The 26155-nt window shown below is 26.1% G+C and overlaps 1 protein-coding gene across 2 annotated transcripts; it reads right to left on the bottom strand.

The window, feature by feature from the left end:
* Nucleotides 1-1769: 1769 nt before the first annotated feature.
* On the bottom strand, nucleotides 1770-25701 carry LOC129988405 (serine/threonine-protein kinase N-like). Of its 2 annotated transcripts, none has more exons than XM_056096629.1 (21): nucleotides 25565-25701; nucleotides 23641-23958; nucleotides 20585-20697; nucleotides 19716-19911; nucleotides 19044-19195; nucleotides 17423-17676; nucleotides 16212-16381; nucleotides 15032-15141; nucleotides 13700-13843; nucleotides 13542-13614; nucleotides 12734-12868; nucleotides 11192-11334; nucleotides 9907-10118; nucleotides 9007-9076; nucleotides 7658-7837; nucleotides 7179-7330; nucleotides 6144-6363; nucleotides 5229-5336; nucleotides 5061-5141; nucleotides 3784-3843; nucleotides 1770-2982 (listed from the first exon to the last, which is right to left on the bottom strand). In XM_056096629.1, the coding sequence occupies exons 2-21, from the start codon at nucleotides 23954-23956 to the stop codon at nucleotides 2839-2841; spliced, it is 3033 nt and encodes a 1010-aa protein (XP_055952604.1). In that variant the 5' UTR covers nucleotides 23957-23958; nucleotides 25565-25701; the 3' UTR covers nucleotides 1770-2838. The 2 variants fall into 2 exon arrangements, with proteins under 2 accessions (XP_055952604.1, XP_055952603.1); XM_056096628.1 differs by having other exon boundaries at nucleotides 1771-2982; nucleotides 23641-23961.
* Between the last annotated feature and the right edge of the window lie 454 nt (nucleotides 25702-26155).

A 26155-nucleotide genomic window follows, 5' to 3' on the forward strand; every position in this document is an offset into this window, starting at 1 on the left:
TATATCAAATAAATTACTTTAAAATCTGCATTACTAAATACAAAAGATCTCAATATGAAATACAAGGAATTCTTGAGCTTTCTTCTGCAAAAATAATTTTTAACAACCAATGCCAGCATGGTCAGATGGAACTGCAAATTACATGGTTTATCTCAATAAAATGTTCCCTGTATGTATGTTCAAATATAAAGTAATATAGTTTTAAATATTTACTTAATTCATTGTATGTGAATTAAAACACATATTAGGAATCAATTACTTATATTTGAATAATGAATCAAATTATGAATAAATCAAATCATGATGATAAAAGAAAATGACATGAATAAATCAAATCATGTTTATAATCAAATATGAAAAAAAAAAAAACTAATTGAAATTAATGTAAAATTTTAAAATTACATAATTAAAAATCAGGGAAGATTTACATCCATATTTGACTAACTACAAACAGGGCTATGATATAAGCAGTTATTTTTATTTTAATTATTCTGATTACCCTTCAATCTTCAATAAGAATTTTTACATTAGAACAAATATTTCAAAAATAACTAAGATATGTGAAGAAATTTCAAAAATTCAATGTATTCAACATTTGAAGACAAGAGGTATATTTTAAATTCAACAAAAATGACAAAGACAACTTCAAGGCAAAAGTATTAGATAATTTTCAAAACTGGAATCATCTACAACTGTAACTTATATGAAGGATACTTGACAAAATATTCTGAAGGTTAAAAGAACATTTTTTTCAGAAAAATAAATTAGTAAAAGTCACTATAGGTTACTAATTGAAAAAGCATGAAACTAATAGATTTTTTAATCTACATTTAAGTTACCTTTGTTACAATATAAGTATATTTTAAAAAATCCAACATAAAATTTATGCAAAACAAATAACAAATCCTACTTAAAATTCATACTATAAAATATTCATTTACAAGCAACATTTTGATAGCATTTTTTCCCCTTGTGACTTTCTGAACATTTTATTCACAGAATATATTTAATAACAGATTTTAAAACCTTTACTAATATAACAATATATCGTCAGTATGTAACTTTTTATAGAGTAGATGCAGAATACAAATAGTTTTAAGATATGAATTATACCCAACAGTTTCAATGAGATTTTTTTTTTGGACATCTGATATGATAATAATAAATGTCAATATCATAGCATTCAATATAATTCCATTGGTATCAGAATCAGCAAATATCTAAACGTTATATTTTCAGTTTTCATAGTACAGAACATAGAATGGCAATTTTAATTTTAATACTACTATAAAGTAACAGCAAAATTAATTTGTAATAATTCAAGAGAAGCAAGGGAGGAGATTCTTAAAATTTTCTATAACCTTTATGCATGAGAAAAAAGAAATTTCAAGAAGTTCATATTATACTGGAGGATACAAATATATTACAGAGTTTATTAAGAGGATTTTCAGCTTAGGTAATCTTTGTACAAAAAATATAGTAAGTTCAGAATTATGAAAACTTAATTTTATACAATTTAATAAAACATTGAAACTTGAACAATTTTTTTTAAAAAAATGCAACAATTTTATAAAATGCAAGGTATAATACATGCTACATTTAGAAAAATATAATTTACAAAATGACAATTCTTATTTAAGTACAATTCCTCAATGGTGATACTTTTTTAAAAAAAACACATACATAAATATTCATTCAAATAACTAATTTTTCTGAGATACACATAACAAAGTATGAAAACTTATAAAAATTACTAATGTACTTATTGCCACATAAAAGTATAATTTAAATTATTCAATTTAAAATAGTACTTTAGTAAATACCAAAAATTATTGCAACAGACTGCTAAAATGATCCAATTTCTATAAAATGAATTCCTATGTATTTTTAAAATTTAAAAATCACAGAACAGTTTTTCTGGGATATTTAATTTTAGAATTCTCTTAAAATCAAAACAATTGAAAGAATATAAAACCATAACAGAAATAAACCATAAATTTACATTTGTAGAACAATAATTTATGTAAAGACCAGATTATTTAAAAATAAAATCAGATACATAGACATACAGGACACACATCTACAAAGTTCTTGTAGCTACTATATACATTTGTATTTGTTACAATGTAATGTAAATAGCATTTCGAAAAAAGAATACAACACTTTTTTAAGTAAAATAGAGATCAGTGGTTGCAACAGATATATAGTAACAATTTCATACTTCTGATGACAAGATGTTACTGAGGACGGAATTTTCAGTCATTTAATAGAATTACAAATTTTAGACTATTTTTGTATTTCACTCCAGAGGATATTTTTCAATATAAGCCCAAATACAGAATTGAGCACATTACACAAATAAACAGACTTCCTTTTTTTCCAAAAAATAGATAACTGTTGTGTCATAGAGCGCTTTAACATTATACCTAGTATAAAATTATATAAAAAAATGCAGATGAGAGGTTTCAGTTAGGCACACACATAAGACTAACACATACAGCAAAGCTAGAAGGCATTAACTTCTATGGCTTTTGGCACAGTCTCAGCTTTGTATGATATCAAGGCTTAGTGATATCACAAGATTCCTTCACAGCTTGACACATCAGTATGGGCTAGACACATAACATAAGGCAATGATACTTGGAATTCAGCACAGAATTGCATCTTTTGAAGGGGTAATAGCCTGAGCTGAACACTTGTAGCTGCTGGTTCTCCGCAGCACCGGGAATTCCTAGATTCACTGCCCTCAATATTTGAGGACGGAGTACGTACATATACAAGGCAAAAATAATTGAGTGAGTGAGTGCTGTAATGATACAAAGTGAGCCAACCCTAAAATCAGCACCAATCAGCCATGTATTCAAAATCACGGAAAGCCATTTGGTCATCTTTCGTGAGAGGGCGAGGATCTTTTGGAGGTGTGAGGATGGGTCGTTCAGATGTGAATTCTTCATCGAAATTGCTGACATCCTCAGCACTTTTCTAAGAATATTAAAATAGGCATATAAATTATTTAAACCATTATAAAATTTAGAAAATTTGATGAAATGGGTTTTACCAAAACAAAAACAAATACTCATGCCAAAAACGGGAGGCGATTTAAAATCAGATCATTAAAAGAAACATGACTCCATTAAATTGGAAAAGTATGAGAAAAGGAAAAAAAAAAAAAAATGTTTAGTGCACATTATTAAAATTATAATTAAATGCATAACTATAAACAATAATAAGAATATACATAGGGGGTGTATATGATTTTCAGTTTAAAAGATATAATTCTTTCAAAATTCTTCATAGTCAGACTTGAATTTTGAAAAGATTAACCAATTAAGAAAAAGAAATCTGAACTAATTTTTTTAAAGAATATGTACATTCCTTTAAGCCGGAAATTTTTCACCAACATAAATAGTTTCTGACATTAACAATAATTTTAATCCACTAATTTTGTAAACTATTTGTCAATACTAATATCATATATGAGGGCCATGCTCTATTAAATAATGATTCAATTATTCAACAGCATGCTTTTAAATGAAGTATAAAAATACTCCATTAAATAGTAATTAGTCTTAAAAATTCATTATAGAATACTCTCTTTTACAAAGATTACTTAAAAACAATGATAAAATAGCATGCTCCCTCACAAAATTTAAGAATATATGAAATTAAGAATTTATCAATAAATATTACTGGCAAAAGCTATCAATAAAAAAAAAGCAATAGCGCTCAATTAAAATATTTTTTGCTACACATTCTAAACAGAAGGGAATCAACTTAACTTACCACAGTGGGAACAAAAGGAGGTTTTATCTTCCTCATTAATAGGTCATCCCAATGAATATTCTATACATAAAAGAAATATTAAAAATTAAATTGAAGCCATTAGAACACAGGAAAACATATTCTATAACAGAAATAATTAAATTAATCTTATACTATTGTTTCAAAATAGTATTCTAAATTCAGTGATCTGTCTGATGATTAATGAATCAACATGCAGTGTAAGGAGAACAGTAACAATTCTGAACTGACTCCTCCCAGTATATGCAATGAATGGTGAGCATTTCCTCCTTCGAAAGTATTGACTAGAAAAATAGAGTAGGGTGGTGATCTTCAGGCTGGTACATGTACTGCTTGTTGCTCTCTAGCCAGTATCCAATATGATGAGATGAAAATTGGCAGTCATGTCCAAAGAAACATATCAAATTACTTGATCACTGGAAAAGGAATAGAGTTCCTAATACCCTAGATTATAAGGATGATGCATATCTATTCCGTAACACCTGTGAAGCTTCCCGAGTTTTCTCAGAACCATCTTGATGTTTTATGCTTTCCCAAAAAATGAATATTTTCAAATGACTGTCACTCACATACTATCTACTTTGAAAGACTTGTAAACTCATTGCAAAGTGCAACCAAGAACCTTTATTCCTACATTACAAGCCACTTTTCCAGCTGAGCCTACCATAATGAAAGTTGATTGACACAGAGAGTTGACTGTCATTACAATTTTGATGGTAAGTGATTCAGAATATGAAGTAGTTGCTATGAGCCATATGAAATGCAAATTCTCCACATTGCCAGCTTACAAATCTTTATAAAATGATTTAAAACTTCATAATGTTATATTTCATCTCCATATGTGAACAGTTCCAATGCTTTTGCCTTCATAGCAATGATGTTGAGAGCTCCTGTGCCCATCTACCAAGTTAGGAAAGTATTTCTGTTATCCCAAACTGTTGATTACAAATCAAATAAGCAAATACTGAAATACTTAATTATAATTCATTATTATGTGGGACAACAATAAAGCTGTTTCAGAGGAGTGGGAAGAATAGTAAAATAAAATTAATCAGAAAACCGAATTTTTAATTTAATTCAAAAGCATATATATTTGTGAAACACATGAAAATTGCATGGATCAAATTTCAAAGTTACACATGATATCAAAGATTATGCTACAATTATCAATAGCTAAAAAGTGGACAGCATTAAAAATATTATTTAAAGCAAATAACTAAAATGACATTTAAGATTTTAAAAAAAGTGACTTTATTTACCCTAAAGAATGCCTGCTTCTTTACATCTTCAGCATCTCTCTCACTTGCACCTAGACGTCGTTCTGGGTTTTTTCTCAAAAGCTGTGGCAACAAAAAGAACCGATTTATAAATGATAATAAATGATGCAAATTAATTAATAAATAAAAGAAGAGGTTTTTGTAATTTACCCTTCGCATGATTGCAATAGACTCGAGAGATAAAAATGTAGGATATCGAACTTCATCATTCACTATGCTGTCAAATACTTCCTCTTCATCATCACCAGGGAAAGGAGACTAAAATATTAGTATTAATTAATATCAGCAGATGTAAAGTAATTTCATAAAAATATAAATATTAAGTTACACATACTATATGGGTTGCCCAAATGCAAAGTAGATACTTACAACCGCGTCAAAATGACTGCAGCTATAGCAGAGCCACCGAACAGGGATATAAAGCGCAGTAAGAACACTACATTCAACAGTGAAAACTGTTCTTATTATAGGAAATTGATTGAAAGTAAAGTTCTATACATGGATGTGTCCAGATCAGAACAACGCACAATAGTATAGTTTTCTGATTCTTTGATTACCTGTTTTCTCTTGATTGATTTCCTACCCCAAGGGAACACTATCAATTCAACACAATACTGCAATACCCTGATGAAACTACAGAAAACAATCAAAAGCAAATGGCCAGGCCTTCTCACAAAACAAGTTATTCTTCTCCTTGACAATGCCACCCACACATCTCCTATGAAACCCAGATAACATTAAAAAAATTCTGTTCGAAAATGTTGGAACACTCGCTGTAGAGTTTGTATTTGTTACTCTGTGATTTCCACATCTTTGGGAAATGTAAGAGAGCATTACAGGGGACATAATTCCATTTGGACGATGAAGTGAAGGAAGCTGTACAGGACTTCCTCCAGAATCAACCACCATCTTCCTACAGCAAAGTACAGACCTGCTGTCTAAACAATGGTACCTGTGCTACTGGTAACACCCAAGTCAACTTCTTTGATTTCCAATAAAGGTATTCTTTGCATTTGGACAACCCTTATATATTAAGTATTTCATTAAAATAAAATCATATCTTACCTCACCAACCATCATTTCATAAATAAGAACCCCCAAGCCCCACCAATCTACAGCTCTAGTATAAGATGTTTCTGTTAGCACTTCAGGTGCTAAAAATTCTGGTGTACCACAGAAAGTTCCAGTTCTATCTCCATAACCCATTCCTTCCTTACATAGACCAAAATCTGCAATTTTGACATAACCTTCTGCATCCAACAGAAGATTATCTAACTTCAGATCCCTAAATAAAATGAAAACAAAACTTGGTTATAATATATAAAAATGGAGTAAGTCCAATTAAAAAAAAAAAAACTGAAATATAAAATGCATTTATACAATGTAAAAAATAAAAATGAATTAAACAAAGTATATAATAATAATGTGCTTGTAGAACTGTTTGTTGATGGTGACAAAATTTGAGATATTTAGCCTGATTGAATATAAAAGACGAACAGTGATAATGAAATTTTAAAAAAATTAGACAAAAACAAATATAAAATGTCAATATATCTTAATTTCCAGGTAATATTTTTGACAAATTTTTAAACCTCTCTTCTAATAATACTATAAATAAATTTTAAAAAAATATGCATACAAAGATAAAAGGAAAAAATCATTTAAAAATTTCAAATAATGTTGGACAAGGAGGGGGATATATTGCTATTCTAACATTTAAACATCAATATATTTATATATTTTTTTCAGAAAATTATACCTTTCTCTTTTACAATAAGAATTAAACTTTCAAGGTTTTTGAAATCTTTGAAATCTAAACAATAAAATACATGTGCAAATTTAAGAAAATGCACTAAAAATAGCAAAATATAAAGCTAGTTCAAAGTAAAATATTTGTTGTCTACTAACTGAAACAAGAAAAGTAAAATGATACAAATTAAATGTTGTAATTAATTGCAATTGCAAAGACAATCATTATTTCCTTTTTTAACCATGTAAACTTTTAATTTTATATTTGATCCACATCAGAATAAAAAAAAAAGCACCGACTTCTAATATGATTAATAATTGCATTTTGATCACAATAATAGCTACACTCACCTATAAATAATTTTGTTTTCATGTAAGAATTGTAAACCTAACACAACACAAGCAGCATAAAATACAGCCCGAGGCTCTGGAAATATATCTGTGTGAATGTGCATCATTAAATCGCCTCCACAAGCATATTCCATTACAAAACAAACATGAGTCTGAAAATGAAAAACAAATTTTATTACAATCATGTTCATCAAATAAAATTTGTCTTATAAACTCAGAAATGATAAAAAAAAAGAAAAAAAAAAAGAAATAGAATTTTAATAAGTTAAAAAATTTTTAATTAACGAATTGAATGTCGGACAATTTTAACAGAGTTGCTCTGTAAAAATTAAAAAATTAGTGTTTTTCTATCAAAATTTACAAAGAAATTTTGAAAAATACATTAATTACTAAGGTTTTAATATTCCAAATGATGTTTACAACTACAGTATACATTACCATGTGTATATACATATAAAAAAGAGTAAAATTTAACTTACTGGTGTTTGGAAACAAGCAAAGAGATTCACTAAAAATGGATGACGAACAGAATTGGCAATCTTAAAAATTCTTCGCTCAGCCATTAAACTTTCAATTTCTTCTCTTGCAATGATATCACCTTTCTTTAATGCTTTTATAGCAAAATATTCATCAGTGTTTTTGAACTTGCTAAGGATAACCTTAAAAAGGAGAGAAAAATTGAATAGTATCATAAGTAATATTATTTGAAACCAACAAAAGAGAATTTAGATAAAAATAATTACATGGTAGTTAATAATAAACAAATTCTTGCACAAGTTTATATAATGGCACTCAAATTAATGGACACATAACATTAACACTTATACTGGTTCATCTCTAATAAGAAAGAAATTCAGACACTATTAAAATTATAAATCTAGATTTTAAAGTCATTGATGCTGAGTTTTGTAAACATTTTAGCAAATGACTTCAAACAATTCATAAATATTCCATTCTTTTAAAATTTTACTGAAAATGAAATTTTAAAATTGAAGCCAGTCAACTAATTTAGGGTAAAAGAAAAAGAATACAAGAAGCAACTTTTATCATAGATACTAGAGTTAGAATAAAGAATAATGACTGCAATGATAATATAAGGCACATATACATACAAACTAATAAAAAACAAATGTTGAAATCAGCTTTTAAAAGTAAATTTTAAACAAAATAAATGTAATATTTTAACAAAACTTATTTCTCACCGATGCAAATTATTTTTTGCAATTAATTTCAAATTTAACTTCAAAGTTTCATGTACAGAAAATGCTCCATATTGACATTCAATTTCACTTTCAACTAAAAAATCGAGGTACTTCCCTAAGACTAATAAAGATATCAACCATATCAAAAACTCATGCATGATGTCTAATTTTACTAGATCATTCAGTCAGATTTATAAAACCTCTTCACATTTATTTATAATCTATTCTTGGCAAAGCAAAAGTATACTCTTAAAATCAACAGGATTTTTTTTCTTTTCTATTCTGGTTATTATATGTTATAATGATAAGTGATACTTTACTTGAAATTTAATAACGTGCCATTCAAGATTAAAAGATATTAAAAAAAAAGTTTTCAGACTTTATTTCTAGAATTCAATAAGCTTTCTTGGCCATCAAAATTTCTTTAAGTATTGAAAACGTTTTGAAAATATTAGAATTTTTTATAATATGTTAGCATTCTAAAAATAATTACTTTATTTCCAAAAAATTTCAGACAATTTGTGTTTATTTGATATTTGATACCGAGGAAGAAAAAAATAAAAATGGAAGCATATAAATATTCAGGTAATTACATCTGCTTTGAAAATATAGAAATTATTACAAACCTTTCCAAAATGGCCTCTACCCAAAAGACTAATAAATTTGAAGTTTTCTAATGATAGCCCAACTTTCACACTGCAAAACATAAATAAATAATTACAAACATAGATTGGAAACTAAATAGCACAGCATAATAAAAACAAAAATATTTCTTTCATTAAAATTTAATAATAATAATAATAAATAGTACAATGAAATAAAATATTACTTTTTATGATAAGTTATCAAGTGATTGCTGTCTAACAAAAAGAGACATGCATGAAAATTTTTCCAGAAAAATTTAATAACATTCTTACAATTTGTTGATAATGAATCTTAAGCCATTCAAAAAACTCAGTGAAGTTAATATTCTATACACATAATATATAAAATATGATAAATAAAGATTATACAATGTAAATGTATATAATAAAATGGTGCAGATCCAATGAAAACCTTTTATTATACTAGAGTTTAACTTATTAATTAATGATTTACATTTAACATTTCAAATGTGGTCTCTTCATTAAAAGTCAACATTTCAGTTTTGTATAAAGCATTAATTTAGAATAAAAAGATAATATATTATTATTTTACATTCCACATTATTTACAAAAATCTGAAAATATATAAACTGAATTTTAAAAATTTAGATTAAATAAATATAAGAGGAATTTATAAAAAACAAATTTTTTTCACACCATTTAGGACTTTTGCTTATCTTGAATGGTTAAGTATTGATCAAGGCTAATTGGTCATGATTAAAATATATATCCTTTATACTATTTCAGCAAGGCAAAGGGATGAAGATTATTAAAAATGGAATATTTGTATGACAGTCTTCACCCAATTGCAATTCACTGACAATTAGTTTCTAAAAATACCCAAGCGTCTAATAAAATACCCAAAAAGAATTTTTTTCATACCTTTCTGCTTCATGAAGTATGGGAGGAAGCCTTGTAATTACTTGTTCTGGTTCTTCTGGCATTTCTACCAAGGGTTCTGGAGTGGGAGAATGACGAATCCTGTTGTTTACAATTAAATCACTTTCAGATAGGCATTCTTTTATGTGAGAATTGTGGGTGTATCGTTCAAAATCATTGTCGGGTCCTAAGAAGTCAAATTCACCCAATGCAGTCTAAAAAGAAATAATTCAAAATAAATGTTTTAAATTACTGAGACTTTTAAAAGCTACAATGTATAATACAAACCTCAGATGACACTTTTCAAACATTAAATCCTATAAGCTTTTAACCTGCAAATTAGAATACTTCACTTAAGCGAGAAGAGCTCAAACGTTTCATGATTCGTATTTCGTAAATAAGAATTGGAAATCTAGATATTATCATGGATGCATTTTTAATTCAAAAATTAATCGACTGAAGATTAATATTACAAATGAACCTGCTTCATCATAGCTAAACTTACTTCATGAATTTTTTGAGAAAATCAGGTTCAATTTCCCAATGTACCCTATATTTAATTCACAGCATCATTGAAAATTAGCTATCAAGGTGTTAAGTATGAATAAAGCAAATTGGAATGTCATTCTGATTTTCAAAATACATTCCAGAAAAAAAAATCTATAATTCATTTTGATATTAACTCCTGAATTATAAGATTATACCAAACAAATTTTGGTCCTAATAAATACCAAGATTGGCAAGCTTAGTGCAAAGAACAGTAAATAATCAATAGGTTAACCAGTATGTTATTTGGATATCAGATAACAGAATCTAGAATGCAAACTATGGCATTAACTTAATTAGAAATTAGTAGTATTGATGAATTCCATGGAAAAGCATTGTAAGGTCATAAATGACACTAAAAGTTAGCCATCTAATTATTAGATGCCATAAGCAAAATTTTTGGTGTCTGTCATTATATCTATATTTCATTTTTCTTCTTTATAACTGCTATTATTATACAAATATCTATTATAAAAAATACTTAAATAAATTCTTGGTTAAATTCTTGAAAGAGATACAATATCCTTATGGCATTTATTTTAGTTCAATTGCTTTTATAAGTTATCAAATTTCAAAAATTCACCTTTTCCAAAAGGCTTTGACAATTCCGATCACCACCATATATATGGTTGTGATATGGCATATTTATTTAGATTTATAAATATTATATGATAGCATCCAGAAATGGAAATGGTATTAAAAACAAATCCCCACCAAATATGAGAAAAACATACAAACTTACTTTGATATCTAACTCCAAAATAGCTGATCCTTGATCAGTTGAAAGTCTACGATCTCCAGTCTTGTCTGTTTGATCTTCTGAGAGATTTGCTTCAAAATCCAATTTAGTTACTATACTATCTAATGGACGGGTTTTATTTGAAGCTGTGAATAGAAAAAAAAAAAAAGTGAGAATCATGTTATTTCTAATTCTGAATAACAGGAATCATATTGAAGCTTTAAATACCTAAATGAAATATGAAATTTAAAAACATTTGTCAGGATATTAGACAAATTTTACATTTTTCAAAAAAAAAAAAAAAAAAAAAGCTTTGAGCTAGGAAAATGATTAACATTCAAAATAAGTAACTAAAATTCTAACAGACTTTCTTATAGTTTTAAACATGGAGATCCATTCTGTTATACAACAAAAATCAAAACACAGACATGAAATAACTAATTTTGAAACTTGCTTCATAACCAATTTTAAAACTTTAGTTCCATCAGAAAATTATTACTATGTATAAAAAAGACAAAACTATCATTTCAAGATGCTCAATGTATCCACTTATAAACTTATCTTAAATCTAAGCAAAAGCTTGGAAAATGTATTTAATTTTTTTTCATTCAATGTACTTTAATATTTGACATATATTTAAAAACTAGAGAAGTTCATTACCTAACAGCATTTTTTATTTGAAAGAGGACATCTAAAATCATGTTATTTGTTATAAACCATGTGATCAAAATAATAAGTACAAATTAGTAGTAATAGTATTAATAATAATAATCTTGAAATAATCTAGGAATAATATCTTTATTCATAACAGAATTCCAGTCTTTTTTTATTTATAAATTATTTAATAAGTTTAACTAATTAAGTTCAAACATTTAAATAAGAAGAAAATAATTATAGAGACAACCAGGAAAATTTAATTCCACCATCGTTTCATTAAATTTACTTTTTAAAAAATTCCAAAAGGAAAGCGATACACTTCGAAAATCAAAACAATAAGTTTTTGCAAAATTATACACAGAAAAAAGCAAATAAAATCAAAATACAAAAATTCTTACCATATTTTATTGTAGCATTACAAAATTAATGGTTAACAAACCAAATCAGTCACATTGGAAGCTACAATATTAGGTTTATCAAATAAAAAGTCGTGCTACTTTCATGTGGTTCACATCAACTATTTAATCGTACCAAACCATCTATCTAATTAGATGACTCCCTTCTGGACAATAGTTAAGAGATAGAAACAAGAGGCTATGGTATTTAGATAAAGAATCCAAATACCAGGCATGAGTTGCGGCTGTAAACATATTAAGTAAGCACATTTTTACAAAATATATTTCATCTGTATTATCAATGGTTATTTGATAGCACAATGGCTGATATGATTGATGGCTATGGATACTAGCATCCAAGAGTTCCAGAAAAAAAAAAAAAAAAAAAAAAAATTGTGGTTTGCAAATGAAAACCCTTTTACAATTTAAACTAAAATTTTACAAGATTATTACTGTTGTACTAAAAATACCCATATGCAAAAACAAGATTTACCTGGTGTCATTAGACAAGTTGGAGGACTTATTGTTGAGGGTTGCTCAGAACAAGCCTGAGGCATGGCTCTTTTCATTAAACGACCCCAAGTAGCCACATTAATATTCATCTGCCCTGGCCTCAAGAAATTTTTACCTGTAACAGGAGTCCAATTTAAGTGATATTAAACAATGCAAAACCTTTCTTACTAAAGAATGCATGATTTTCTTATATTAAAAAAACTTGTAATTCTATAAATGAAACTGAATGGTATAAAACAAACTATGATCTATGGGTCAGATATGGCCAATTAGAGTTTTAAACATTTCATCATGGATTTTAAAATAACAGTATAGAAATTATAAAATTATTAGAAATACCATATTTAAAACAGCTTGAAATAGTGCCTCATTCAATGGATTAATACAAAAAATATTTTTAAAAAATACTTTAATTTTATAATAAATTCATTTTTTATTTCTTAAAAAGTTTGGCTATCTCTCGCACAAACTATAATCTTTTAACAAATGAAATAACTAATCCCTTTAACAGTTTCAGTTATAACAAATTAAATCTTAAGTTTTAGTTTATATCAAAAAATTCTTTACATATGTTTATTACTAACATGTTTAGTTTTTTTTTTTTTTTTTTTCATTTGTAATAAATAAAAACCTTAAACTTATATAAACAAACAAATTATCTTCCAATATTTTTGCTATTCTTTGTTAATGCTATTATTCAATTCTTTTATTGCACACATGATTGTGTGCAATAAAAAAAATTTGCTCTTTAATCAATAGAATAAAAGTAAGGTTGAACATCATGTTACCTTTATGCTTAAAGAGTTTTCTCTGTCGTTGAAGCTTAGGTCTTCTTGATATCATAGGGTTTAAGAATTTGACCTGTTCGTAATAAATTAAAAATTTCAAAACTACTGATAAAACATCAGCATAAAATTAATGTTTTTAGTCTTGATTTAAAACTCACTTCAGCAAATAAAAGCCCTTGAGGTTCCAGATGAAGAGCTATGCCATGGCGGTTGTCATCAATAAATTCTTCCAACCTGAGGAATTTCACTGCACACATTGATCGCCAATCTCTCCAATAAACTTGTATTTCTAATTCCCGAGACTAAAAAAAGAAAAATAAATAACAATACGATTAAAAATATCAACAACATAGATTTATTCAAACATTATGAGAATAAATTACTAATGCCTATTAAAATTTACTGTACAGAATATGTTATCTAATATACAATTTTTATTTGTTCATATTTTATGCACTGTTATGTCATTCACTCAAATGCAATAAAACTTTACCAGCTTATTGCTTGCAGTTGAAAGAAGATTATAGGCATAGTACAGTTATTATATCTAGTATATAAAAATTAATGTTTGTTTGCTCATATTTTATGAATTGCCGTACTGTTCATCTGATGGCAATAAAACTTTGCCAGCTTATTGTTTTGAACCTAGAAAATCTATGTTTTTCATATGGCCAATAGATTGTTGGATGCTCATGAGTCGGAGAACCACAAAATTTGGTTTTGCTGAAGACAGAAAAACAAAAAAAAATATTGTCTACCCTAAAGTATACTTGAATAATAAAGTCAAAATAAATAGAATAATTATTATTTATACTTTTCCTTTATTTTTAATAAAATTTATACATCGTTCAATTATATTAAACATATTCATTTTTGACAGGAAAATAAATATTATTCTTTCTACCATTCCTAATTAAACAAGATAGCTATTTCAAACTTCAAACGATATTTCCAAAATTATTTATTCTGCAGCAGCAACGAGCTGGGAACCAGCTAGTAATAAATATTTATCATTACATAAAAATAAATTTGAACCTTACATGCTAATTTTTTTAATGCAAAAGGAATAATGTATTTACTTTAAAAATAGTTATCATATTTAATAAAAAAAAAACTGCAACTTGAAGACAAATAGATTAACACATGGTATAAATTCAGATTCGCAAGATAATTGCAAACTCAATTCAGTTTCAAAAATAATTTATTATAATTGATTAAATATACTGACACTTATATGTAATAATTATAAAAGTAATTGAAAATTGACAATAAGGGTACATTCAAAGATATTGTATCAGAAACAGTTGTACATGTTTTTATTTATATGCAAAAAACATCCATTCCTATGACAGTTGTCGTCATGAATGAATAGTATTTACTTCAGTAAATACAAATAATTTGAAATATTGATAATAATATTTCTAACAGCTTGAATCCAACATGTTAAACTTTATCTTTAAAAATGATTTAAGAAAAATTATTTTATGTACCCTGTCCAAATCAATGCTGAATCGCTGATCCCATGCCTGCTGGCTGCATGGTTTCCACGTAGTTTGAGCAACTGTACAATTATCAAGTTTTAGAACAGCCATTATATCATCTGAAAAATATAAATTTTTCAAATAAATAGGGATTATATTTCAACTTCATCAATAATATAATATTTCAATTTACAGTATATTACAAATATTACATAGAATAATCTGAATTTAAACAAAATAATTTAAGTAATTGATTCTTTCAGCTTTAGTTTCATTAGTAACACAGTTCAGTAGTAAACAAATAACATTAGTTTCACAAGACTACATTAAAATAAGTTTTTAAAAATTAAATTCTGAGGGATTTATACACATAAAATTTTAATAGAAAAAAATTTATGTAAATGCAGCAAAATTCTAAAGTCTAATCCTTATATTCAAACAAAGCTCTGAAGTTAATCTTACCAAGATAATAAGCCAGGTTATCTCTATGACAGCAAATTTCAAATATCTATTATTAATTTTTGGTACATAATTAAGTTTATAACATTTATATATGCTATCCAGTAAGTACCAACGGTCTTGTAAATACTCCTTCATCTCAAAAAAGTCATTTCTCCATGAAGTAGACTTTCAATCAGAAATAAGCTTTTGTTCTATAAATTCATTTCAAGATTTTATGTCTTTTAGTTCAAGGATCAGATGCTATTCTTAGGAAAAGAAATTTCAAGTTTTACAAAATAAGCATTTCACTACAATTATGCTCCTATATCTATCATTACCCCCAAAATTGAATTAAATATACAGAGAAAGTTTTGGCTAACCTAAATAAAGTTGAATGAAATGTAAGAAATTCTAAGTTCCTACAAAAAGCAAGCATAATTAAATTTAATTTAAATTATTTCTAACTAATATTTCATCTTTTTGCTGATCATGTACTTTTGATAGCAGATCAACAGTTAATAAACTAGTATCATCAGTTGTGCAGTTCTTCTCAAACAAAGTGATCCAACCTCTAGTTAAAAATGTATTTTCCTCAAAATATTCTATAAATACAACATTATTTTTCAACTAATAATGATGATCAGACAAGAGGCCAGCTAGGTGCAAAGATGGATTATGAAATAACACATCTTTAACACAGAGATATTTAAATTCAGAAATCATCATCTGAAAAAACAAATTCACTTACTAGATGTTTCTTCCTTTATACTATATGATTTTGAGGATCCTCGCCCTGTTAAACCCTTTCCTGTTGCACGAACAAAACTTCGCAAATCTGCAGGGCTAGAATGAGGGCCTTGATCCCTTCTAGGTATACGACCAGGAACATCTTCTAATAAATCTTGACAACCCATAAGTCTACATTATATAAAACATTTTTAAATATTGCTTTTTGTACTCAATTTTAACCGCATATAAAAAAATAAAGTAATATATTACATAAATGTAGCATCAGAGCTTTGAAAAATCCAAAAGCTATTATTCAGATATGGAAAGATTAAATATGTTTGTAATAAAAATGATGAATTATATGAGCATGAAAATATAAGGCATATTTAAAAGATTTTTAAAATAATAAAATTAGTCATAAAAAGAACATCTATTATAACAATGAAAAAGTTTATAATGATACAACATAAAAACAAATTATGTGGATATATGTATAACACATTCCTTACTATTGTGTTATTAAGATACTATTTAATTTTATGAAATCAACAACAAAATAAGGCTTTCTATCTGTTGTGATGTTCATATTTCAATTTTAAAAGTATACTTTTTCAAAAAAAGACAATAAATACTTTTTATCTCTCTTTAATAATAATTTTTAAAAACATAATGTTTCAAGGAATTTCAATTACATCCTGCTAAATTCACTTTTAAATATGGAAAAAACAAATAATTAATAATGTATATACAGAATGAAATGCATCAGAACAATTATACAAATGCTTTGAAGTATAGCTTTACCTAAATAAATTATTAGTTCATAAGAGTAAGTATAGTTAAGTATTAGTTCATAAAAGTTCATAAGTATAGTTTAATGTCATAAGGTTAAAAAAAATGAAATTGTATACATCAGAAAGTCACTTACTGATATATACAATTGAATATATCATTCTGCTTCTGCTAAAATAACATACCTTCTTCATTTACTTTCAATTTTTTGAGATATGTAATCACTACAGTTATTAACTAAGTCTCCAAACAACATATTTTGTTTAGTTAAAAGCTGAAAAATTAATTCAAAACAAATACTATGGCATGAAATATTTTTTAGTGACATATTAAATAATAATAAAGTTGTCTTTAAATTAACCAGAAAGAAAAAACGCTTCAAATTTCTCACATCTGTCACAAATGTTATGAAACAATTTTCCTACTAGTTTGAATTCTTACCTGACTTCAAGTTTACCAGTTACAGTTGCTGGTTTAGAGAGCGAAGTACTGTACAGCTGCATAGACGTATCTCGGGTACCATGGGGGTGAATAGTGGACGGATATAATACAGGACTGGTTGCTTGACTACTTTCTAATTCACTTTTTAACACCTCTAATTTTGGTGATTCTGGTGGCAATTCCAGCTTTCTTATTTCCATTGAACGACGAATTAAGTCTAATTTCTGGCTTGACTCAGACAAATTATTCTGTGCCTACACAAAGAAGAATGGATTTAAAATTATATATCATGCATATTACAAAAATGTTGAAATTTTATCAAATGTATGCTTTCAAATTTACTTTGAATGTGTTTTACCTTATTTACTACAACAATTAAGTAATATCTAACTAAACAGAATTTGATTACAGTTTACAACTAAATAATCACAAAAGATAGCTATCATCATTAAATAATATCCAATTTCTTCATGAAAAATTTAGCATCAAATATCTTACAAAGGAATCTTCACATCAATTTCAGAAAACTTTAAATTTAATTTAGTACAATTAGTAACAATTCAATTTCATTATTGTTGAATGAAATCACTTCATCAACAATGGATTAAGTAGTAAGATCTAATGAAAAAAAGGAGTCCAAATTAAACAACATTCCTTTAATTGTTATACCAATAATGCAATTTTAATATAATAATTCACAATAACAATAGCTGCTTTTAAAGACTAGTTGATTTATCAGTATTAATATGCTCACATAAACACACATAAAATTTTAATTAAACTTCTTATGCACAGCAAGTCTTAGAGATTCAGGCAGAAAAGTACTTACAAATTTCAAATTTTGATAGATATTTAACATATTATTTAAAAACCCTTACATGTGTTCTTTTAATCGTGCTATGCATTTATATACTATTACTATCTAAAACATCACAAGGAATTTTAATTTTAATCTGATACAAGAAACGATTAAACAATTGCACACTTAATAACTTACTTGCTGAATTAAAATAAATTCAAAAGATATACAAAGCAGATAAAGTGAATCACCCAGCGTTGAAATTTATTTAATATAATACTGAATATGTTTCAGAACATGGTATCTTATGGAATTTTTTAACCACCACCATCAACAAAAAAAAAAAAAAATTTCAATACATTTTTTTTTTTTTTTTTTAGTTTTATCAATAAGAAAGAAATACTTTCAACTTAAGAGTGATCATATATTTTTATAAGTGGAAACAGCAGTAACAGAAATGTAAAAACTACAAAAATTCATAATTGTTTACTTTTATAATCTAATTGCTACAAATAAATCAAAACTCTATACTATATATTTAAATATATATTAGTAATTTATAACATGGGAATAATTGTAATACTAGAAGGAAAAACTATAATCTGTTAAAACACTCTTAAATATATTATAATCCTATTCAAAATGAATTAATAGTTTTAAATAAACTTTCCAGCTTTATTCCAAAACTCTAATTCAGTTGTCATTAATATAATCAATAATAATAATACGATACAAACAGAATTATTTTTATTTTTTGTTAGAAAATTAATATCAAAAAGATATTATATAAAAGGATTATTTCTACATGCACAATTGGCATACCTCTTGTAGAGCTTTTCGGTCAGTGATCTTTGAGCTTTGTAGTAAACGAATCACATTCTTAGCACCTTCAACAACAGCACATTCAACTTTTAGTCGATGCCGCAATTCTTCTATTCGCAGCTCTAAAGGTGACATAATTTCAGGCAGTTTTGCTGAAATATAAAGATTGATAAATAAATGAAACAAAAATCTCCAAGGACACTTTAGGTCAGAGGTAAACAAATTTTTCATCAAATGCACCAAGAGAAGAATAAAATATTCTTACAATAAATAAGAACTTTTCATTAACTTTGCAGGGAAAATCGGCGACTAAGTGCATATTAGTGTATAATTACACTTTGCAAAAACTGCTCTCAAAGTAAAGAGCAAAACCATACTGAAAATATGAAGAAATTTTTAATTTTGACATTTATCAAGTCAGTAATACCAGAAAAACTATCCTAATATTTTTTTTAATCTTTTTTCTTTTCTTTCTTTCTTTCTTTTTTTTTTTTTTTTTTTTTTCATTTTCAAACAAAAGACAAAAAGTTTATTTAATAAGCATAATTTAAAACCAATTTATTGATTAGTATGCCTTTCATATTTTTTCTAAAGAATAAATGCAATATTTATATAAGGCAAATTATTTAAAGAAAAAATTGTGATAAAAAAAGATTCATGAAAAGTATTTACCTGCACCTTCATTCCCAGCTGGAGTTCCATCAACATTATTTTCTTTGTCATGTTTCACTTTATTAATCATCATCCGAATATACTCAATTTTTGCTTTAGAATCTGCTAACATTTGTTGAGCTTCAGCAGATAATTTTTTGTCTTTAGAAGAACCAGAGCTGTACATCTGAAGCATATTTTCAGCTCCATTTTTAACCTATAAAAAATAATAATTCAAAACTATGACAATCACAAGCACTTTGGTTATATATAAAGCAAACTTCTTAAATACAAAAATATAAAAAATACTTAAAAATTGCAAATAAAATTTAAATAAGAGATTTTTAAAATCGTAAATTGATGTCTGATTAAAATAGCTGCAATAATAAAAATAGTAATTTAATAAAGCATTGTGTGCTAAGGATCTTTAAAGATGTAAAATTTGTGCAACATGCAATTCATATAAAAAATAAAAAGCAAACAATTTGCTAGAATTTCAAATATAAATTTATACAATTTACAATGAAATTTTGAAAAGAAAATTTATATATTCTGTAATGTATAAGGTTGAAAAGTAAATAACAGCAATGTTTTTTTTTTAATTCTGGAGACTTACAAATGAAAGACTTCCATCCCCATCACATATTATTTTAATTGCACCACATACCATACAACTTTTCAAAACATAAAATACAGAATCATGTAATAATAATGCAACATGATTTTAAAATTACCAAAATTATCAATAGTCTGAAAAAAAATATAAATAATTCAGTCAAACATCAATAATGAAAGACACAAGTTTTAATTGAAAACCAAAAAAATTTGAAAAAAATTTATCAAACTTACAATAACATTTAATAGGGAAGCAGTATAAATGGAAACATTACCTTCATTTCTATATTTAGCTGTTTTTCAAGAGATTTAAGTCGCTGTCCTGATGCAGATAAAGGAATTTCAACTTGTTCTTGTACATATTTGTCTGGAGAAATCACGCAACTTTCTAAAATAAATTTTTAAAAATATTGTTATATTTAAACATAAATGCTTCAATCATAACAAAATAAGTTTAATGATATTCCAAAAATGTAAACTGTCTAGAAACCTTTTGAAACAGGTCACATTCACCTCTACTAATAATAAAGGTGAATTTGTGTGTGCATGTGTTGATATGTGCTCTGCAGACCAGACATACAGCTACCATAAATATTTTGGAGACTAAAAATATGCACGTCAGATCATTTTTCTTTTTAATTTTAAGTAAAAATTAAGTTGAATTTTGCTGAGTTTTTTTCATGATAACTTCCAAAAATATTAATGTATTAAGGTAAATTTTATACCATTTCAAAATTTAAACAATATCTTTTTAAATTTAATAATTGTGAAAAGTTCCCCCCCCCCAATTTCCAACAAAAGATTACACTGTTGCCCTAAAATTCAAACCATTTTCAATTGCACAATTTTTTTTTTTTCCATTGCTGGAAGCTAATGAAGAAAGATTCTGTTATATCTGTATAGTTTACAAGATGAATAAAAAAAAAAGTGGTTACAGTACTGTGAAATTCAAAAGGTAAATGAAATGGATATTTTCATTTTAAATAGTACTATGAAGCTATGGGTTGTTTCCATTCAGAAAGGTGCATGCATACAATAAGCAGAAATAAATTAATTAAAATAACAAAGCTTTTAATGTTTGACAATTTGGCAAAGTCACAGACATTAAATGTAACCAATATCTCTGGCCAATCGGGTGGTTGACAAAAGTTAGTACTTATTAAAAATTAAGACAGACATACAAATATGAGATATTCTGATTACTTAAAATAAAGGATTTTTTTCCCAAAGTAAAAACATAAATAATTTTAAAATGCATAAAATATTAATGACATTTTGATACAATTAGTTTCCTTATTTAATCTTGCTATTAATTCATTAATCTGGTCTTGTTACTTAATGTTATAAGACCAAATTAGTTGCATGATTAGTAATAAAATCTTTATACTCTGTTTTACCTTGATGTTTTAAAGAAAATATAGGAATATATTCAAATTATCACCTTTAGAATTGAATATAATGAATGGTAAAACCCTCCCTTGTCTACTTAAAGGATTAAGCACATAAATGATTTAAAATTAATAGATAATTCAATTGCCTTTAATATTGTTTACTCGTAAAAAAAATGTTAAAAAAAATTATGTAAATAAAAAGAACAGAATCAAAGATGAAATTTCTGGATTAGAATTTTTCTGAAACTGTCTTAAAAAGAGAAGAATATATTATAGTAAAACAGATTTTGAAATTTATTCAGTGAGATATTGTGGCTTTTACAACATTAAGTAAAAAAAAAACAAATAACTCTACAAAAGTAAATGATATTCCTTTTTATAATATTTAATTGCAAATTTTATCTTTGCATCATTTTCATGAGTGTTATATTTACGAAGAAACAAATAGTTAAGAATAAAAATGCTCTCGATACTAAATATATTTCATCAAAAAACATTCATCGATAATTGAAATTATCATTTAATCAATTCTGGTAAGTTTAGTACCAAACTTATATGGAACAATCATTCTAAAAAGCACCCAAAGAGATTCTACATAAGCACTGAACTTTTTTCCAGGCAAATTTTTGCTTTAAAAAAACACACTAAGTAACTTATTTTCTAGAGGTTTAAATCTGAAGGAAACGATTGTACAGATCAAGAAATATATATATATATATATATTGCTATAGACAGGGAATCTTCACAGATAGTTTGGACATTTATGGATCAATAATAAAATATGTGTGCATATAAATAATAAGCTGATTTTATTACATATATTCTTTTTTTAAAAATTATCGTTAATTCAGAAATCTACATTTTTTTTAGTAAAATTAACTTGATCTGCTAATTTAACTAACTGGATCAATTTCCAAAAATTTGTAACTTTACTTTAAAGATGAATACTTTACATCACATTATCATAGAATCAAAATGTTCAAACATAAAAAAATGAGCTTTGAGAGACAAGCGATCAATCTATTGCATTAATTGTGAATTAACAGGTTTGACAGTGCCCATCTGGAGACTGAGACAAAAACTATTTATATACTTTCCAATCACTACTCATCATTGACCCCCCCCCCTCTTCCTCCAATTACAACAAGCTTCAGTTTTCATACCCAATTGTTGATTTATCTGCTATCTTACTATTTGGGACACACTATGTTATTTCCTTAGGTGAAAGAAGGGGAAAAAAAGACGTTGTTCTGTACCAGTTTTCTCAATAAAGAAAATTATCATTACTAAAAAGGTGTATCTAAAAATTGATTATTACAGTAGGTAGGTTCAAATTGCATTGAGTATATAAGAATTTCTCCAGGACCAAAGAAAAGATCATTATGGACAATATTGTTATGCACAGGTTTTAATGCAAGCATTTGATATAAAGGAACTAATAATTATTCATTGATATATTAATTTCCATGTAAGTGCATTATATATATATATATATATATATATATATATATATATATATATATATATATATATATAATAAAATTTTAACAAATAGAAAAAACTTAATATATTCAATCAAGAATTTTCACTTAAATTCTTTTCTCCGCAATTTTCAATGCCCTTTATCCACTGATACACAATTTTTATCAAAAGGATGTGATTACTGATAAACCATGACACATAATTAGTACACATGTGCTTTTGAGTCACAAATGAAAATTAACTTTTGTGAAAAATAAATATATGATTACATCCATAAAGAATGAAATAAATGTCAATATATCATTATCACATAAAATTACTTAATTATCATTTAAAACATGAAATTAAGAACTGAAAAATGTGTACTTATTATTCATACAAAAAATAAAATCAAGTTTAAAAAATAAATTTTACTTAATAAAATACTAAATATATCAGATTAAAACTTTAAAAAATACCTGTAAAATTAATGTCTCCACTCTGACCTTGAAAAACTAACATATATGCATTCAAGTCCTGCAATTCTTGTTGAAGCTCATGTAATTTACTGTTGGCTTTCTTGACAATAGAATTAATATTAGATAATGATTTTTTATCAGTTGTAGCTTTCCTCAGATTTTCAGCTCCTTCTTTAATTTTCAGTTCCTTGCGTATCTCTTCTTTAAGCTGTTTTTTAATATCTTCTAATTTAGGAGGTAAACTTGCATCAGATACATTGTGTTGCAAACCATATTTGGAAGCAAAATCACAATTTGTTGATTGGCTTCGATTCATTTCTACTAAAAAAAATATAACAGTGCTCTATTATACTTAAATCTATAATAATAATTATTATTATAGATCAGTTAAAATAGTTCATTATATAATTTTGATTTTTTAAGCAACTAAAATATAAAACTATTAAAATATGCTGCTGTTGTTTTATATTTAAATAAAACATAACAGAAGAATCTAAATTCAAGTTTGCTCAACATATTTATATTCTTAAACTTGAAAAACTGTTTCAGGTATTTAAAAAAGGCTATAAAAACAAACATCGCAAGATCTAAAGTTGAATTAAAATTTATGTTGTAAATATCAACTACAGGTAGCGAATAAAAATCATACAAATCTTATTTAAATAACTATGACATACAATTTTTTAATTATTACAAGTAAAACAATTTTGAATCGCCTCATCTTTTAAGAACACAAAAATTCTAACAATTAGGAAATTAATTTTAATTAATGTTCAAATAGTAATCCAACTAAAGGTATATGAATAAATTTGATTTTATACATTTTAAAATAAATTTAATTTAAAAATTATAAATATTTTAACACTTAAAATTATAAATTATGTTTTAAAAAATGCAATCCTGCAAAATGCAAGATATAGATGGAATTACATGCATATAACTGTATAGTATCAGGTACAGAGATAGGATGAAGGAGGGGAGAAAAAAAAAGAGAAACTGATGAATTATCGAATCTGAATACAATTCAAAACTAAAAATACAAAATCTAAGAATGGCTAATTGTAGAATGAGATACAGGAAATAATAATAATAATTTTTGGAGAATATATATATAATCATAAAAAAATTAAAGATTCATCATCATAGAATTTGATTAAATTTAAAAACATCAACTTCTATCCCTTTCAATAATTATTACATTCCCAATCTTTAAAAACATCTTTTTATATTGCATGCAATTTTATTAACCTTATTATATAATTAAATACATACAAAAACAAAATGCCTGCCTAATGACAATGGAAATTCAGTGAAGAAAGAATTATTATTACCGCCTACTTTACTAATGCAAAGCAAGTGACATTTTTGACAAATAAAACCAGAAAAATGATATAATATACACAATTACTGATTAAAATTATGATCATCTTATTCGAAAATATTAAAACAATTTCAAGAACAGCCAAACAATCTAAAAATACTTAAAACAAATCTTTCATTATTAACTTACTCTTAATTAATTAGCTTTAAACCACAAAAGAAAATAACTTTATAAATCAATCATTTCATTACCAATTTGCATAAAATAAATCAACAAGAGTTTTAATTATTTTACATCAATTTTTATTGCAAAAAAATACAAATACATCTGAAACAGTTAATAGGTATCTCCTCATTAATGTGAACCGGTTCAAATTACTAATCCACGAAAAACGGAACATTACAAGGCATCTACGTAAATTCTGTGAATGAATTAACTTAATACTGCTTGAATACTATGGTATATATAATTTCAATAAACAAACATTTTTCAATCGTCGCTAACTGAGTAAAAATCTTTATTTTCAATGACCATTAGGGCTATAAAGTAAAACATCTTGAAAACTTAAAAAAGTGGGAATGGATATATAGAGAAGTTACATACTGAAAAGGAGGAAAATTAAATGACCAAAACAAAAGAAAATTCTCCAGATTGTAACTTAAATGAAACATAAAACGAACACTACATGTTTGATACCCTATCCAGAATTTACGGCATATCAAAACAGCAGTAAACGACTGCCAGATTTTAAACTGAATAATTTGCTTGCATTGTTTGTTTTCAAATTATATAGAGTGCCATGTTCTGTTGAATTCAAATACAAAATTGATTTTATGACATAAAAATAATTTTTATTGAACGATTCAAATTGTTTAATTTAAAGCAATAATGAGCTCATTGAAAAGTTTTAACATTTATCCAGTTTTAGATGAAAACGAAACATTCAAATAGCATTTGTTATTCTGCTGTTAAATTAATCATGAGTCAAACAGTTCTTGAATAAGAAATTCCTCTAATTATGGTATATTTAATTTTTTTTTAAATGCGAAAGCAGGAAAATCAAACATTATTTTATATCAAACAAGATCTTTTGTTTACCTATACATATAACACAATTATATGTATATGTAATTCTCAAAATATAATTTGAAAAGTTATTAAAATTTAGAATTATATAGAACGATATAAAATTTT

This window comes from Argiope bruennichi, chromosome 10 (genome assembly GCF_947563725.1).
Source record: "Argiope bruennichi chromosome 10, qqArgBrue1.1, whole genome shotgun sequence".
NCBI classification, from domain to species: Eukaryota; Metazoa; Arthropoda; class Arachnida; order Araneae; family Araneidae; genus Argiope; species Argiope bruennichi.